Source organism: Trachemys scripta, chromosome 11 (assembly GCF_013100865.1).
Source record: "Trachemys scripta elegans isolate TJP31775 chromosome 11, CAS_Tse_1.0, whole genome shotgun sequence".
In the NCBI taxonomy this organism is placed as follows: domain Eukaryota; kingdom Metazoa; phylum Chordata; order Testudines; family Emydidae; genus Trachemys; species Trachemys scripta.
In genome coordinates this window covers 47,085,661-47,101,995 of record NC_048308.1, presented here as the reverse complement: position 1 = coordinate 47,101,995, position 16,335 = coordinate 47,085,661, and the positions used below count along the sequence as shown (strand labels likewise).

The 16,335-nt window shown below is 42.8% G+C and overlaps 1 protein-coding gene across 1 annotated transcript in view; it reads right to left on the bottom strand.

Annotated features, from left to right (window-relative positions):
• Positions 1 to 16,335, bottom strand: part of ITGAV (integrin subunit alpha V) — an 84,140-nt gene that overhangs the window by 55,923 nt on the left and 11,882 nt on the right. Inside the window, exon 2 of the mRNA XM_034785197.1 lies at positions 14,842 to 14,969. Coding sequence (XP_034641088.1) covers positions 14,842 to 14,969 — 128 coding nt within the window. The remainder of the gene's footprint in view (positions 1 to 14,841; positions 14,970 to 16,335) is intronic.

Genomic DNA, 16,335 nt, shown 5'->3' with positions numbered 1-16,335 from the left:
TGTGTTCCAGCTAGTCCTTAAATCACGATCCAACTACACCCAGTGAAACAATATTCTGGCAGAAACCTACCTATTCACAAACACACAAGAGTGATTTCTCCAACGTTGGGAACTGACAGCACATTGGTGAGGTTTTACACATGTAACACCTCTCCCCACTCTGTAGTCACTGGAGTTACCCTGAGCCAGATTCAGATTTCACTTACTTCAGGGTAAATCACAGAGATGACAGCTGGGTTTCAACAGAGCTATAGGAGTGTGAAGGAGGAGTTAGCAAGATTAGAATCGATCCCTCTAATTACAAATGAAGAAACAGCCTTCACACAGGTGAGTAGTTTGTTTTTGAACCAAACAGCTCCCTTTGAGATTCACAGGTTTAAATCTCTGTCCAAGTCAGTGGCCAAATCTACACTACCCCTTACTTTGGTATAATTTACTTTGCTCAGGGGTGTGAATAAGCCACCTCCCTAAATTCTCTCCGTCGGCACACAGCATTTTCATCAAATGTGTTACAATAGCGCAGCTGCACCAATGTAGCACTTCTAGTGTAGGCTAGCCAGTAAAACAATCATGCCCATTTAAAAAACAATATTTTGCTAAAAGTGGATAATTTCCAAAGATACCAGCTTTCCTAGTCCTGAGATCCATTGATGAAAAGTGCTATACAACAGCTATATTATCATCCCAACTTCCCTTCCTTATCCTACTCTAGGGGAAAGCAGGAGTTCCCCACTATTTCCTCCTCAATATACATAAATTTGCCTTCAAGAGTTTTGTTCAAGTTCACAACATGCTAGTTCTGCCCTTAACTCTCTATCAGCAGTTCCTAAACTATGGAACACTGAACGGATGAAGCTGCACAAAGCAGCTAATATGCCCTCCTAAAACTAAATAGGTCACAAATAGAGCCAGGCCAGACTGATGGAGTAGGCTTCCAAACAAAGCCTTTTATTGTCTAGGATCACCCACTTCAGTATGGAAGGAAGCTAAGAAATGTAAGGGAGGGGGCATTTATTATTTATTATTATTTCCCTTTTGAAAACCTTATTTCTCTTTTAGCGTGGATCAAAACAATCGATTTCAAACGAATTTCAGCCAAAATGAATACAGGACAACTCCTGCGTAAACACTGTGGTATACTAAATGTGGGCAGTGAAAGAATACAGCTAATTGGGAAAGTGCCAAACTGCACCCGGTCAGACTTAGCCTACGTAACTTTTTTTCCTGGAGCAATCAGGAAAAAGCTGGAATGGACTCAAACATTTCAACCAGTACATGAAAACCCCAGACTTGAAGCCTGGTAATTTTCTGTAGATGCTTTTCCCAGTTCCCGATTTCAGGAAGTGATACAGAAAAGGCAGAGAGTTCTGGAGACATCCTCATTGCCAGGAAAAAGATTGAAACTAACAGTGAGTCACAATCTGAGGATATATATATATTATATATAAATTTTTAAAGAGGTGGGGGAGACAGTTTATCACTGCAGAGCCAGCACTTTCTGTGCTAAAATGGAATTTGCCAGAGAAATCTGCAACTCATTAGCATGGAAGTTCAAAGTTGTATTAAGAGAATATTTCAGTTTACAATAGTTTAATGGAACGTTCTGTATTTTGTCAGATAACTAAGTATTTGAATTAGCAAGGAAGCTCTTGAAGCAGGGACTCAAAAATACAGGTTATGAAGTTGACTGCACAGGGCTGTACACAGAGGCATTTTGAAATGGAACAGTCACGTTTTCCCAATCTAATATGCAATTCAAGAGCTCACAAGTACACTGCATTGAAACATTAACAGGAAAGATTGTCATTGCAAACTTAAAACTTTTTACTATTCCTTTGACAAGCTTACGGGATTCCAAACAATGCCCTAAACATTCTTGAAAAAGGAAGAGTTAATTTCAGTCTTGCAGGCGTGATACTCAAGAGAACTGCAAGAGACTTGAAAGGAAGAAGAATATAATTTCCTTTTTGGAAGCAGTCACATAACAGAATCCTTTGGTTCACATTCATTTTCTACATATTGCTCACATGTGTACAATTTGATAGACTTCAACTGGTCATGTAGGTCCCTCAAAAAGTGTGTATTCACATGTCCAGAATAAAATTTCATAGCTTTTAGTGATCCCACTCCCCCAAAATGCTATGGCAAAAGAACGGAGGCATTTATCCAGACTGCATAAAGCCAGTGAAGGTTACGCCCCCTGACATTCACTATATTACCGGTAACAAAAAATCTTAATGTGCCTTGTATGCTGGAAGCTGTTTGTGAGCGGCACAGCTGTGAGCTACTTCAGCAAAGCACTGTAAGGCACCCTAGGGCAGGGGTGACACAGCTGCTCATGAGTATGGACTGTACCCTGGTACGTCACACTTGATCAAAACTTACTTTTGCTGATGTTCATGTACAATGACTTCAAAACACCCATCTGCTCACTGATTTTTGTTACCTGTTAAAATTAGTGTCTGACAATCTTTCGGCAAAATAAGAATAAATTTAATCTTTTCTAAAGAGGAGGACATCCCCGGTCTGTACAACTACTGTGAACTACCTTTCAGCATTTCAAGAAACCATCAGCTAGGCAACATTTGGAAATACTTTCAGCGGTAGATGGATCTGTGTCTGTGTAAGACCAGTCCTACTGAGTTACAAGGCTGTGAGGAGGGAGGGGCATGGAAGGTAAGTTGCATACCACAAAGCAATGAGAGACTGGCCCACAAACAGTCAAAACTAGTGGGTGCAGCAGTAAGGGTGTATCTTCTTTCAGAGGTGTAGTGTATATATACGGGTAACTCCCCTAGCATGGGTACAAATAGCAGTATACATGGTCAGGCCTGGTTTAGGCAAGTAGAGTGAGTACATATACACACCCTCCAAGGGTGTATTTGAGGACATACCCTATACAGCTCTCTAGCTGCCCAAGGCATGCTTCCTGGTCTATGCCACTATTTTCAGCAGTGTATTGTCCTGCTGTCTCCCCGCTACTGGAGCCTTTTCCTACCATAGGGAATGACTTCAGCAGTGGTGAAAGGCTCCAGCAGTGGGAAAGCAGCAAGGAAAGGCTCCACCACCTCCCCATTACTACAGCCTTTCACTGCTGCCTCCACTCTGCCAGAGCCTTTCACTGCTGCATGTAGCTACACATACCCCACACGTCGCTGCTAGTGATGTGTAGTGTAGATATAGACTAGAAATCAGGGATTTTCAGAAAAAGATTCATGTAGGTGCACAGTTAGGGTTGCCAGGTGTCTGGTTTTCAACCAGAACGCCAGCAGCTCCGGTCAGCAACACTGACTGGGCCGTTAAAAGTCCGGTCGGCAGCGCAGCGTGCTAAGGCAGGCTCCCTACCTGCCATGACTCCGCGTGGCTCCCGGAAGCAACAGCATGTCCCTCCTCCGGCTACTACGCATAGGGGCAGCCAGGGGGCTCCGCAAGCGCAGGTTCCACAGGTCCCATAGGCTGAGAACTGCGGCCAATAGGAGCTGCAGGGTCGGCGCCTGCAGACGGGGCAGTGCGCAGAGCCACCTGGCCACGCCGCTGCATTGGAGCCAGTTGGGGGGACATGCCCCTGCTTCTGGGAGCTGCTTGAGGTAAGCACCACCCAGAGCCTGCACCCCTGACCACCTCCCATCTTCCAAACCCCTCATTCCCAGCCCCACTCCAGAGTCTGCACCCCCAGCCGGAGCCCTCACACCCCCACACACCCTAACCCCCTCCCACACTCCAAAGCCCCCTCTTGCAGCCCAAATCCCTCATCCCCATCTCCCTTCTGCATCCTAACCCCCGAGCCAGCCCAGTGAAAATGAGCAAGTGAGTGAGGGTGGGGAGAGTGAGCAACAAAGGGAAGGGGGATGGAATGGACAGGGCCTTGGAGAAGGGGCGGAGTCTTAGAGCAAGACGGGGCAGGGGCAGGGCAAGGTTTTGTGCGAGTAGAAAGTTGGCAACCCTATGTGCAGCCCATAGGGTGAATCATACCTTTTAGCAAGTTTTATATAATTTGGTTTCAGAAGGAAAAGAGAGAGGGTGGTGTAGTAAAATTTAGCTACAGTTCAACGCCTGTGCAGATTTTCACTATGAACAAATGACCAGATCTGGCTGCCACGCAGCAAGGGCAGGAAATCAGATGCAAAACCCAGAGTATGTGCTAGAGCATCCGCCCTGTACAGTAGAGGTCCTCTACACAAAATTTGGTGGGGAAGGGGAAGAAAGGAGAGAAATGAGAAAAGAAACTATTTGTTATAAGGATCATAGTTTTTCCATCTGAATCCCGAAAATCTAATTTTTAAAGCCAGAGTTTAAAACACAAGTTATGTTTTCACAGATAGGTCATGAGGGTGAAGGTAGACAAGGTTTTCCCAACATGCTCTAAAAGTTTTGTTTATAGCAATTTGGTTGGGAAACGAGTAACTCTCTGTATCTTCAAAGGAAGAGAAATTACTACTACATGATCTCTTTGCAATTATACAGTGTATATTGTTCTGGGAGTAGATTTCACCACAGCGTTTGTATTGAAGAATCACTTAACACCCACTTGGAGCTTCTTAACAAATGCTGAAATTGTATTTGAACACAGAAAGAAAACTCCAGAGAGTTTTAAGAAGTAATTCAGTTCAAAGAACCTGCTAGTGCTATGTTATGTTTACATTATTAAACTAAGAAGAAGTCAGGAAACTCAAAAAATTAAAATTTCCAGTGTTAATACACTTCATGACAGTGATGTATTAACCTACTCAGTGAATAAGATAAACAGGAATGGAAAAATTACTTAGCACTTATACTGTATACTCATCAGTAGATCTGCAACATAGTCAAGTTAAAGTTACAAAAACAATGTGCACTGCCTGACACTTCAATTTTGAAACCTTAACAATGAGTTAACACAAGATATTTTGCATTTACCCTAAAACAAGTATTTTTTGCACTGAACGTCCAATGTATTTTTTAAAAGGAAACTAATTTTGAAGCATTTGTCTGGTGATGTTGTGACACCACTGGCATGTAATTAAGTTATGTTTTGTACAAAGTAAGTTTTGTGAGGTATCATTCAGAAAGTCTTTATCTGCTAGACATTAATATCTTGTTGGATTGTATGTGTTAGCTTCATATGTGAAATTATGAAGTTTGGCTACGTATGTGTTACTGAAACATGTTGTGAGACTGAAAGCATCTGTAATCAGCCTTTCAGATACAACAGTAAAAAGGCCAAACAATGCTAATGGCCTACTGAGGAAATACACCCAAGCACAAGGATTACCTCAGGAACTGTGTACAATAAAAACCTCTCCAAGATAGCACTACACAATGGGAAGTGTTTAACCCAGGTCACAGCAAAAGAGCTTTCCAGCAAGTGGGAAGACACGAAAAAGGGGGGCAATGACATCATGAGGGGTCCTCACTCTCCCTGCAACAACACACCTGGAAACACCTGTGGGACAAGAGCTGAACTGTGGGAAGTCCCAAGCTAGAGGGATCTTTAGCCTGTGTATGAAAACCTGCCACTGGGAAAGCCATGGCAACTTGTGCCTTAAGAATCTGCCAGCCTGTTTATCACTCAGGGTGAGAATTTGCTAATTTATATCCTACCCATCTAGTGTGTTAAGCTCAGTTTGCAGGGTTTGCTTATTTACTAAGGTAATCTACTTTGATCTGTTTGCTATAATCCACTTAAAATCTATCCTTCATAGTTAATAAACTTGTTGTTGTTTCTCTAAACCAGTTTGTAAAATTCATAACTGGGGTCAAAAAGCTGTGCACATCTTCCTCCACATTGAGGGAGGGAGCGAATTTCATGAACTTACGCTGTACAGTTTTCTGTGCCGCGCAAGACAATCCCACGGGCCAGACTGAAAGCCCTGACGGGCCAGATCCAGCCCGCGGGCTGTAATTTGCCCTTCCCTGGTTTAAGCAACAACATATCAAAATTGTTGAAAATACAGCAGCTGTCTGCCCACCAACACACAAGTGCACCACACGTGTGCAAGAGATGGTTTGAGTCACATGAAAGAGAGGAGACATGCGATGTTATCAATCTTATCTATATGTGTTCTCTCTCTAGATACTGTAAGTGGCTGTTGACGGGGGGTGTGCTGCGGAGTTGTCTTGTAGTTGGGGTTGCGATGGGCTTGCCTTGGGGCGGGGGGTAGATTGCTGGTTTTCTTCTATTTCAAAAGTAGGCCATTCTCAGGCTAGGGTTACTGAGCGCTTACCACCAATTCCCAGTGGCAAAGCCTTTTCAGAGAGAACCACCAATGCAGAATTCTGGAAACTACTGATGAAGGTAACATGGACCATATTTTCATTTTGACCTTGCTCTTCTTGCTTGTAAGTACAAAGAAACTGCAGTACTTATTCTGCAGGAAATAAAGAAGCGATAACTGCCCCACTGATTTACACCAATATACAGATATTCTCAGGCATGGAGTGGCTTTTAGGAGGATCAGTGATTACTTTAGAACAAGTGCCTTTCAGTCTCTCAAAGCAGTTTGAGTGGCCATTTTTTAAAAAAGCCCCAGGTGGCACAATAGCATCTAGATATCTTCAGCTCATGGGGAAGCACGTCCACTGTGTCAACACTGAGGAGGGTATAGTGTGTGCTTTCCTCTGGGACCAGCTCTGTACAACCCTAGTACAACCACCAGGAAGCAGTTCCTACACAAAAGAGTTTCAAACTTGTCTAGCTACATCAGTGGCTAAAAACCCTAGTGTAGGCAAGGCTTCTACTGACTCCAGCCCTCGGGAGTTTAAAAGAGAGAGAGAGAATTCCTGTCTTTGACCCCAGAACCATTTAAGACTGAAATCTGCCTGTGTTATATACCACAGACAGGAAAGACATTAGTTAAGTTTCATATTACCTTCATAAAATGGAATTCTCACTGGATATGAAAAATTAAATGAAGAATTTTGAAGAAGCCCACTTAATTAAATGTTAGTCCATGCACAGAGAGAATGCTAAGTTTTCCATTAACAAAACAGTCAAATACTCTTGGGAGTAATCTGTTTTACATTGCTATTTCCAAACAACACTCAGGAATTAGCATTTGTGCAACATATGAGAAATAAAGTAGTGATGGATGACCCTGCAAAGCTGTAGAGGTTCCACTCAGTTAACCACTCAAAATACACAGGGAGAAATATGTACATTATGTGAGACTCAGGTCATTCCCTCCTTCGCCCCCATCACATGCTGTGGATGAATTACAAGCCTTTTCCAGTTCCCTGCATATGGGGAGGGATAGCTCAGTGGTTTGAGTATTGGCCTGCTAAACCCAGGGTTGTGAGTTCAATCCTTGAGGGGGCCACTTAGGGATCTGGGGGAAAATCAATACTTGGTCCTGCTAGTGAAGGAAGGGGGCTGGACTTGATGACCTTTCAAGGTCCCTTCCAGTTCTAGGAGATGGGATATCTCCATTAATTTATTATTTTTATTTCTATTGAAGATTCACTCAGTAAATGACAATTGATTTTCCTTAGGAACATAAGAATGGTCATACTGGGTCAGACCAATGGTTCATCTAGCCCAGTATTCTGTCTTCCAACAGTTACCAATGCCAGATACTTCAAAGGGAATGCACAGAACAGGGCAACTATAGAGTGATCCGTCCCTTGTCATCCAGTCCCAGCGTCTGGTTCTCAGACAACGGGGTTGCCTTTCTGCCCATCCTGGCTAATAGCCATTGATGGACCTATCCTCCATGAACTTACCTAATTCCTTTTTTGAACCCAGTTCTACTTTTGGTCTTCACAGCATCCCCTGGCAACAAATTCCACAGATTGACAGCGTGTAGGGTGACCAGGTGTCCGTTTTTCGACCGAAATGCTCGGTTGAAAAGGGACCTTGGCGGCTCCGGTCAGACCATTAAAAGTCCACTTGGTGGTGCTGTGAAGCTAAGGCAGACTAGTCCCTATCTGTCCTGTCTCTGCGCTGCACCCCGGAAGTGGCCAGCAGGTCTGGCTCCTAGGCAGGGGGACCATAGGGTGCCACATGCTGCCCCCGCCCCGAGCACCGGCTCTGCACTCCCATTGGCCGCAGTTCCCCGCCATTGGGAGCTGCAGGGGCAGTGCCTGCAGGGGAGAGCTGGGCGCAGAGCCACCGGCCGCACATCCACCTAGGAGCTGGACCTGCTGGCCACTCCCAGGGTGTAGCACAGAGTCAGGACAGGCAGGAAGCCTGGCTTCCCCGCCGCTGCACCGCTGACCAGGAGCCGCCAGAGGTAAGCCCGCACCCCAACCCTGAGAGTCCCCCCCAACCTGGACTCCCTCATCTCCAGCCCCACCTCAAAGCCTACACCCCCAGATGGAGTCCTCACCCCCGCTGCATCCCAATCCCTTGCCCCAGCCCAGAACCCCCACCCTGAACCCCTCTGCCCCACTCCCCAACCTGAAGCCCCCTCCTGCACCCCAAGCCCTCTCCCCACCCCAAAGTCTGCACCCCCCAATGGAGCCCTAATCCCCTGTACCCCAACCTCCTGCCTCAACCTGCAGCCCCCTCCCACAGCCTGCACCCCTCATCCCCAGCCCCACTCCCGGAGCCCACACCCCCAGACAGAGCCCTCACCCCCTCCTGCACCCCAAATCCCTACCCCATTCCAGAACCCCTTCCCACACTCTGAACCCCTTTGCCCCACCCCCCAGCCTGGAGCCCCCTCCTGCACCCCAAACCCATTCATCCCTGGCCCCATCCCAGAGCCTGCACCCTCAGCCAGAGTCCTCACTCCCTCCTGCACCCCAAATCCCTGCTCCAGACCAGTGAAAGTGAGTGAGGGTGGGGGATAGCGAGCCACCAAGGGAGGGGGAATGTAATGAGCGGGGGGCAAGGCCTCGGGGACGGGGCGGGGATAGGGTGCTTGGTTTTGTGCAATTAGAAAGTTGGCAACCCTAACTGTGTGAAAAAGTACTTCCTTATGTTTGTTTTACAGCTGCTGCCTATTAAATTCATTGAGAGCCCCCTGGTTCTTATGTTAGACTCTAGGGCCTCCTCATAACTATTTTGAGGATTCTTATAGGCCCTGCTTTGGAAGGCTGCTTAAAAGGTCATAGGAAGAGAAATATAGAAACAGAGAGTTCTGAGGAATATCTGTTTGCAAGTGGCTGAATAAACGGACACAGGATGAAAGAGAATGAGACCCTCCAACACAAAAACAACCATTATGGGCAAGATGCTTACTTTAACTTTCTCACAGACTTTATCACAAAAGGTTGTGTAACAGACTTACCTCCATTAGCAACCAAACTTCACATGTACTTTACAAAGTATCTGAATAGATTTCTGCTCTAAAGAGATCAAAAAGCCATCCTTGTTCCTGCCATGTGCTTTTAAAAAAAAGAAAATATGATTCTGCTTTGGCAATCTGAAATACTGGCCTGATAATGGCAGGGAACCAGCTACAGCATTACACACATTAAAAGAGATTGCATTGTTACAATGCATTGACTGCCCTGTTTTTTTTTTTTTTTGGAGTATAAACATACTTTTTAATCTCCCAGACACAATGTGACAAACACAGCATTTCCATAAACATCCAAATGAAATTTTAACAACTGAAAATGTATCTGAATAAAAATTCTCATGAGCCATCATGATTCTCAACTATGAAATTCTTATCTTTAAGTTCCAGGAACCTAATGTGCACATTACCTAAGGCAAAAATATAAATAAAACACTGCTTGTTTGCCTAGTAGTACGTACCTTGATAAGTAGAGACATGCATTATAGTAGTGAGGCCTTTTCCTCTACCTACTTTGCCTGGCATATGGGAAAGCCTATTGTAAATATTCAGAGCCTAAACTGATTCATTAATTGTGATCACCACAGAAGAGGCACATCTCCCTTTGCCACTTGCCCGAGGCTTTTCTACATCAAAGTGGGGGTTCTGTATCTAGCAGAAATCTTCAGCTAGCGTAGAAAGATCTATTAATTACAGAACTCTTAAAGATTGCTAGCAGTGTCCAAGACTGTACTTCAGCATAATCCAGAAAACATAAAGCTTATCAAAGACACAGAAATACAGACAAATTCTGCTCTCTTACACTGGTGTAAACAAGAGCAGATTTTGTTCCACTATCAACATTTGAAACCATATTTAAAACAAAATTCTTATCTGTTTTACTTAGACCAGCTTAAACCCCAATCCTGCAATTTGAGCAGCATAACACAGGTTCCAACTGAAGTCATTGAGAATCTGCACAGAGGTCCTGCGTGGAATGGATTGCAGGATCAGGGCCTATGATTATTCATATTGAAATTATTTTACTATCTAATATACTTTAGAGCATTTACAGTTTATGTTTTTGAATTACATTCAGCTTGGACATTGAAACCATACTCCCTCAATTCACGGGTTCATATCACTTAAGGCCAGAAAGGACCATCTGTATCCTGTATCAGAGGCCATCAAATTTCATCCATTTACCCTTGCATTGAGCCCAATAACTTGTGTCTGGCTAAAGCATATCTTTCCGCTTACAGCTCCAATTTAAATACAGCTTTACCTCTGCTGGCAGTTTACGATCAGTTTCACTTTTTTGATCTTGCACACTAACCCAATGCAAATATAGCTACTCTACTGCAAGGGAATTTTTAAATAAAAGAAAAGTTTGCAATAAAAAAATATTTTTATAACAGGTTTTGAAAAAAAAGTAAATTTAAACTTGGGGCCCTAACTGCGTAGTGTCCTTTAAAGAGAGCTACTTTAAATGTATAGAGGTGTCTGAGCATCCTGATTTAGACTACGAACATATTTCTCCTTATTCTGTTGACCAGATGCTAACTAACATCCAGGGGATGAAAATGAACTACAAGATTTGAAAGAACTATGTTTAACTGAACTTTTAAAAATACAGCCTGCACAAACGGGGCTGGCATCCTGCTTTCCTTGACTAGCTAGTAATCTCTCTCTCTTATATAGCACTTTTCATCAGTAGAATTCTCAAAACTTTCTTCTTATACAGGAAATTTTACTCCATCATTTATTGGAGCCTACACGGATTTCTGTAATAGTGGCATACTTATCAGTTTAGTTGTAAAAATGCTATAAAATTGTATTGCAATACATGTCAATAACATTTATCTACAGTGCTTACTGTCAAAAAGAAGTTTAATGACCAGAATATCTCCTATATTTCTTGGTATTTATAATGCATCTACTAATGATGATATTTAAAGTGGAAAAAAAGAGATCCCCTAACAAAAAGAATATTCATCATGAACTGCTACATGTCTGAATTTGGTTATTCAAGGCCATTTGTACTACTGACTAAATCCAGAATACCAAATTTTCAAAAGCGATTACTGCGAGGAGATGTACATAAGCAGTATTCTGGCCAACAAAGACATTTGTACAGCGGTCATTGACTTGACTGACAAGCCTCAACTATACTAAAACCAATCTTACCCTATCAAAAGGATTGTTCAGAACTCGACAGGGTGGTTTGCAAAAGTGTTATAATCAATGATTTAGAGTGAATATAAAACACGGGACACCTGAGAATCTGAGTTTCTAAAGCTCATGTCATATCAGAAGTGCCAGGTGTGTTAAACATTCAGATTCCTGGGTGTTCTGCTCTTAAGTCTTGTTGCCTGAATATGGCTTTGAGTACTAGTCCATCCCTTATTGGAGAGTCAGAGAATATTTTCGATATCAGGAGTACATTTGTAAGATTTATTTGCTTAAAATAGGTTTTAAATTAATCTTTCAGGACTAACCTAGGCAACCACATGATCATATTTAAGTTTTGCCCTCCCACAACCTACACTCTTTTACCACCTAACTTTTGACATGAGGGAAATGAGAAAAGGTTTCTTTGAGGCAAGGACCTGGGGTGAAATCCTGGCTCCACTAATGTCAATGGGAGCTTTGCCATTGACTTTGATGGTGTCAGGATTTCACCCTTGTTGTATTTGTGCTGTAAAGTACTTAGCATGCTTTAGGGCACTGTGAAATAAAAACTCAGTTTTATTTCTAGATATATGTTAAGGAATATTTTGAAGAACAAATATGCAATAGACCATTATGATATCTAAAGCTACTGCCAACACTACTTTCCAGTCAAATCCAACCCCCCAATTTCATGACTCTTACCCTACCCTGTTCAGAAGGGGGGAAAAAAACCCTAGTAACTTGAAAATAATAATTGTACACAGCTTTTATGTCCTAAGCAGTCTGACAAACTGGTAGCTGTGGACTGAAATTTTACAGCCAAAACAACTTTAAAACCATGGTTTGTTCTCAATGAAGAAAGAGCCAAATCTTGATAGGAGTTTTATACACACTATGCCGAGTACAGCTTTCAGCTATTTAGAAACTAATAAACAGAACAATTTCCAGTCTCATGTGCAGATTTCAGAGACTTTGGTGAGATACCGTGACAAATTAATGCAATAGAAAAATAGCATCTTTATTGTACTGTAGTATAATTTACAAATTCTGAATAAGCATGACAACCTAACTAGACAAAACTCACGTGTGCATACATGTACATAGAAAGTACTGACAGACACACAGATGGATGGTGACCTGTAATGCTCTAAATCACCAGTGCTTCCTCGGGCCACATTAATATAGGTCTTGCTAAACCCGCTCATGACATGTAATGGTTTTTCCACATGCTGGCCTAAAACAAGCTGTGGGAAACAGGATTCAATACCCATGGGCTCAAGTGCAGGAACACGTGCAGTGGATTATCACATAGCCTTCTACAGCTGGTGGAAATCACTAAGTGTAACAGAGCGTAAAGACTGAATGGAATGATAACATTGCACAGTATAATACATCACCAATATTGTTTTCCATTTTAGTACAGTGCTGACATGGGTTAATTTCTCATTGCATACCTATTGAGAAATCCTGACAAAGATGTGAGGTAAGTATTGTGAAATGACTAGAGTTGTAAAAACCCCACTGATTTCTGTTCATGAAAACCTTTGCTTTTGTTTCAGTTTACACCCACAGGTTTCAGTTTGATGTTTTTGAATAACCTGAGTGGGAGGTGCACACATGTAAGTCAGGGCCGTATTTACCATGTAATGTCTTAGATATATTTCAGAATACAAAAGAGAAAGTATGAATGAATAAGCAGGGCTGTAGTCAGGTTAAACAAAAAAAAACTTAATTCACATAAGCTTCCAGCACACACCAAACACACTGAAATTCTCAATGAGAAAGAAGAGTAAGCCCTGACTAGTGAGTCAAACCAAGAGAACTTGCATTTAAACTAACTTGGATCACAACCCCTCATCTGAATCTGAACAGTCCCATACTGTCAGCCATTGCTTAGGCGCAGAATTTCTCTAATGCGGCCACCAGGGGCCTTTCATGTGGCCATGACAGCCTCCTGGGCAAGTATTGGCCTCTCCCTTTCTCTCCCTGTTGCTCCTGGATGCACTGCCCTGCACCGCCTCTGGAGACAGGTGGGGCACAACACTGCAGAAGCAGTAAGTTCTTGACCAACCTTGGGGAGGGGATGGGCTTCAGCCCTGGGATGGTTGGGCAGCAGGTTCCAGCAGTGGGACTTCAGGAGCCTGGTTGCAGGGCTTCGGGTGCCCTCCAGCCCCTGGCTCTGGCCGCTGGCCCCTGGCTCCAGTCCCAGGCTCCCACCGCCATATGGCGGGAGCCAACCCCGAGTGTTGACCCCTGGTCCTGGCCACACGGCAGCAGGTTCCAGCCTCTGGCTTCAGCTGCACAACCCCCAGCTCTGACCATGCAGCAGCAGGCACTTACCCCTGGCTCTGGCCATGCAGACCCCAACCCCCCAATCACACTGGCCCTCCACTGCCTTTCCCAGCCCCACAACCATCCCTCCATTGCCCCTGGCCCCTGCTGCCTCCCCCTCCAGGACTTAATTTGCCTTGGTGCTTGCTGAGAAAAGTGATGAACAAACATGCAAGTATAATTTTTCACCTGGGAAGCTGTGATAAATAATACTTGTTGTGAAAAGTAATATTTGTATGTTCTTTAATATCACTTTTCACAGCACACTTAGTAGCTAGCTGGAAAGCTGAGATAAGTGATACTAGAAGTATCACACGCTACTTCTAGTATCACTTATCTCAGCTTTCCAGCTAGCTACTAAGTGTGCTGTGAAAAGTGATATTAAAGAACATACAAATATTACTTTTCACAACAAGTATTATTTATCACAGCTTCCCAGGTGAAAAATTATACTTGCATGTTTGTTCATCACTTTTCTCAGCAAGCACCAAGGCAAATTAAGTCCTGGAGGGGGAGGCAGCAGGGGCCAGGGGCAATGGAGGGATGGTTGTGGGGCTGGGAAAGGCAGTGGAGGGCCAGTGTGATTGGGGGGTTGGGGTCTGCATGGCCAGAGCCAGGGGTNTTTCCTAAAGTTCATTATGGACATGAACACATCCAAATCATTGTAATTTATTTATGTAGGTTTTTATTTGCGGACTCAATAATAAAAATAATGTTGTGAAAAGTAATATTTGTATGTTCTTTAATATCACTTTTCACAGCACACTTAGTAGCTAGCTGGAAAGCTGAGATAAGTGATACTAGAAGTAGCGTGTGATACTTCTAGTATCACTTATCTCAGCTTTCCAGCTAGCTACTAAGTGTGCTGTGAAAAGTGATATTAAAGAACATACAAATATTACTTTTCACAACATTATTTTTATTATTGAGTCCGCAAATAAAAACCTACATAAATAAATTACAATGATTTGGATGTGTTCATGTCCATAATGAACTTTAGGAAAAACAAATAAATAAGTATCTTAGGAAAAAGTGTCAGTGTGACACTTGTGTTCACTTTGTTGTGAAAGCCCCCTGGCTTAGGGCATGGGAAACATTACAAGCTCCATCTACTTACAGCAAGTATATCACACTTTACCTGTGGAATCAAATATAACAGGCTGGCAGTTTTTGTTGGAATTCCAGTTACACTTGAGCACCTGGCCTCCTTCTACAATGTCAGGTTGTGTAGTGTTCGCTTTTGGAGCGCCCACCAGAAGAAATATCCTGAAGTAAAAAAGAAAAACACAAATAGAAGGTTCAAGAGCACAGTCACTAATTAATAATAATAATGCTTAGCTCTTATATAGTGCTTTAAATGGTTATGTAACCATGGTTACAAGACACACACTTAGAATTTGGATCCAAACTACTTCAAGATTCAGGGATGTTCGGATTAGGGGGGTTGTTTTGGATCCTGTGTTAATGCAGGTTAAAACAAAATTCTGACTAAAAACCAGACAGCTGAGAAAGTGTAAATAGAGATTCGTGTTTAAAACATTTCCTGACCGATTCAGATTTCAAACAGACATTTAGCTGGACAGCCTTTCCTTCCCTCTTGCATTATTCAATCTTGTGTGTGTGTATGTGACAGAAAAGGATGTAGTGTACCCTGGTTAAAAAACAAAACAAAAAATAGTCTGGCATCACTTCTAGTTCATTTCATACCTAAAAGCAAGTCAAGGCAGATAGCACTGCTCTACAGCCAAAATGCTTCTGAAATAAATGTAGTCAGACTTTACTAATTCTGGGTCACTGAGAACGAAAATGATGCTTAAAATGGTTGATTGGCTCTAGTTTTCAAGATATGCTATTGGGTCAGTATATACGACCCTTGACTTGAGAATGGCAGAGGATAAGTGAGTTATAAAGGGAAGGGATCTCAATTTAAACCAGAAATGACTAAAATACATCTTTGACTGGATCTATGAATAAATCTATGACTGGGTTTGGACAGTACTTGCTTTTTAGGCAAAACAATGAATGATGCAATCTGAAGCTGGTATTGTGTCATACATGATATGAATTGCATCATGTTATTCCTAGAAGTCATGGATGATGCAATCATAACGAAGCTTACATCACTCTGCTGAACAAATTGCCCTATATCAGCTTTAGAAATCATACAGTGTTGTGCTCTTTTATTTGTCTGTGTTTGATTTTGCAAAGGGACACATTTCTGTTTAGCCAAAGTGAGCAGAGATGCCTCGTAGTTGTGTGAACAGTGCAGATAACTTCTGCTATGTTTGTGGTGAAGTGACTTTTGCATCACAAAAGCGCAGTATAACCACTATGGTTAAGAAAGCCTATCACCTTTATTTTGGCTGCAAAATTGGAGATCAGGACAAGAAGTGGGCCCCACACATATGCTGCAACACTTGTGCAACAAATCTTCGCCAGTGGTTGAACAGGAAAAGGAAATCTATGCCTTTTGCAGTGCCAATGATTTGGAGAGAGCCAACAGATCATACCAGCAATTGTTACTTCTGCATGGTGCCTCCAGTTGGGAATACAAGAGACAAGCCAAGAAGCGCCGAGTAGACACTGAATAGGACTAAACTATGTACATAATAGTTTTTGGCCTTTTGTTTCA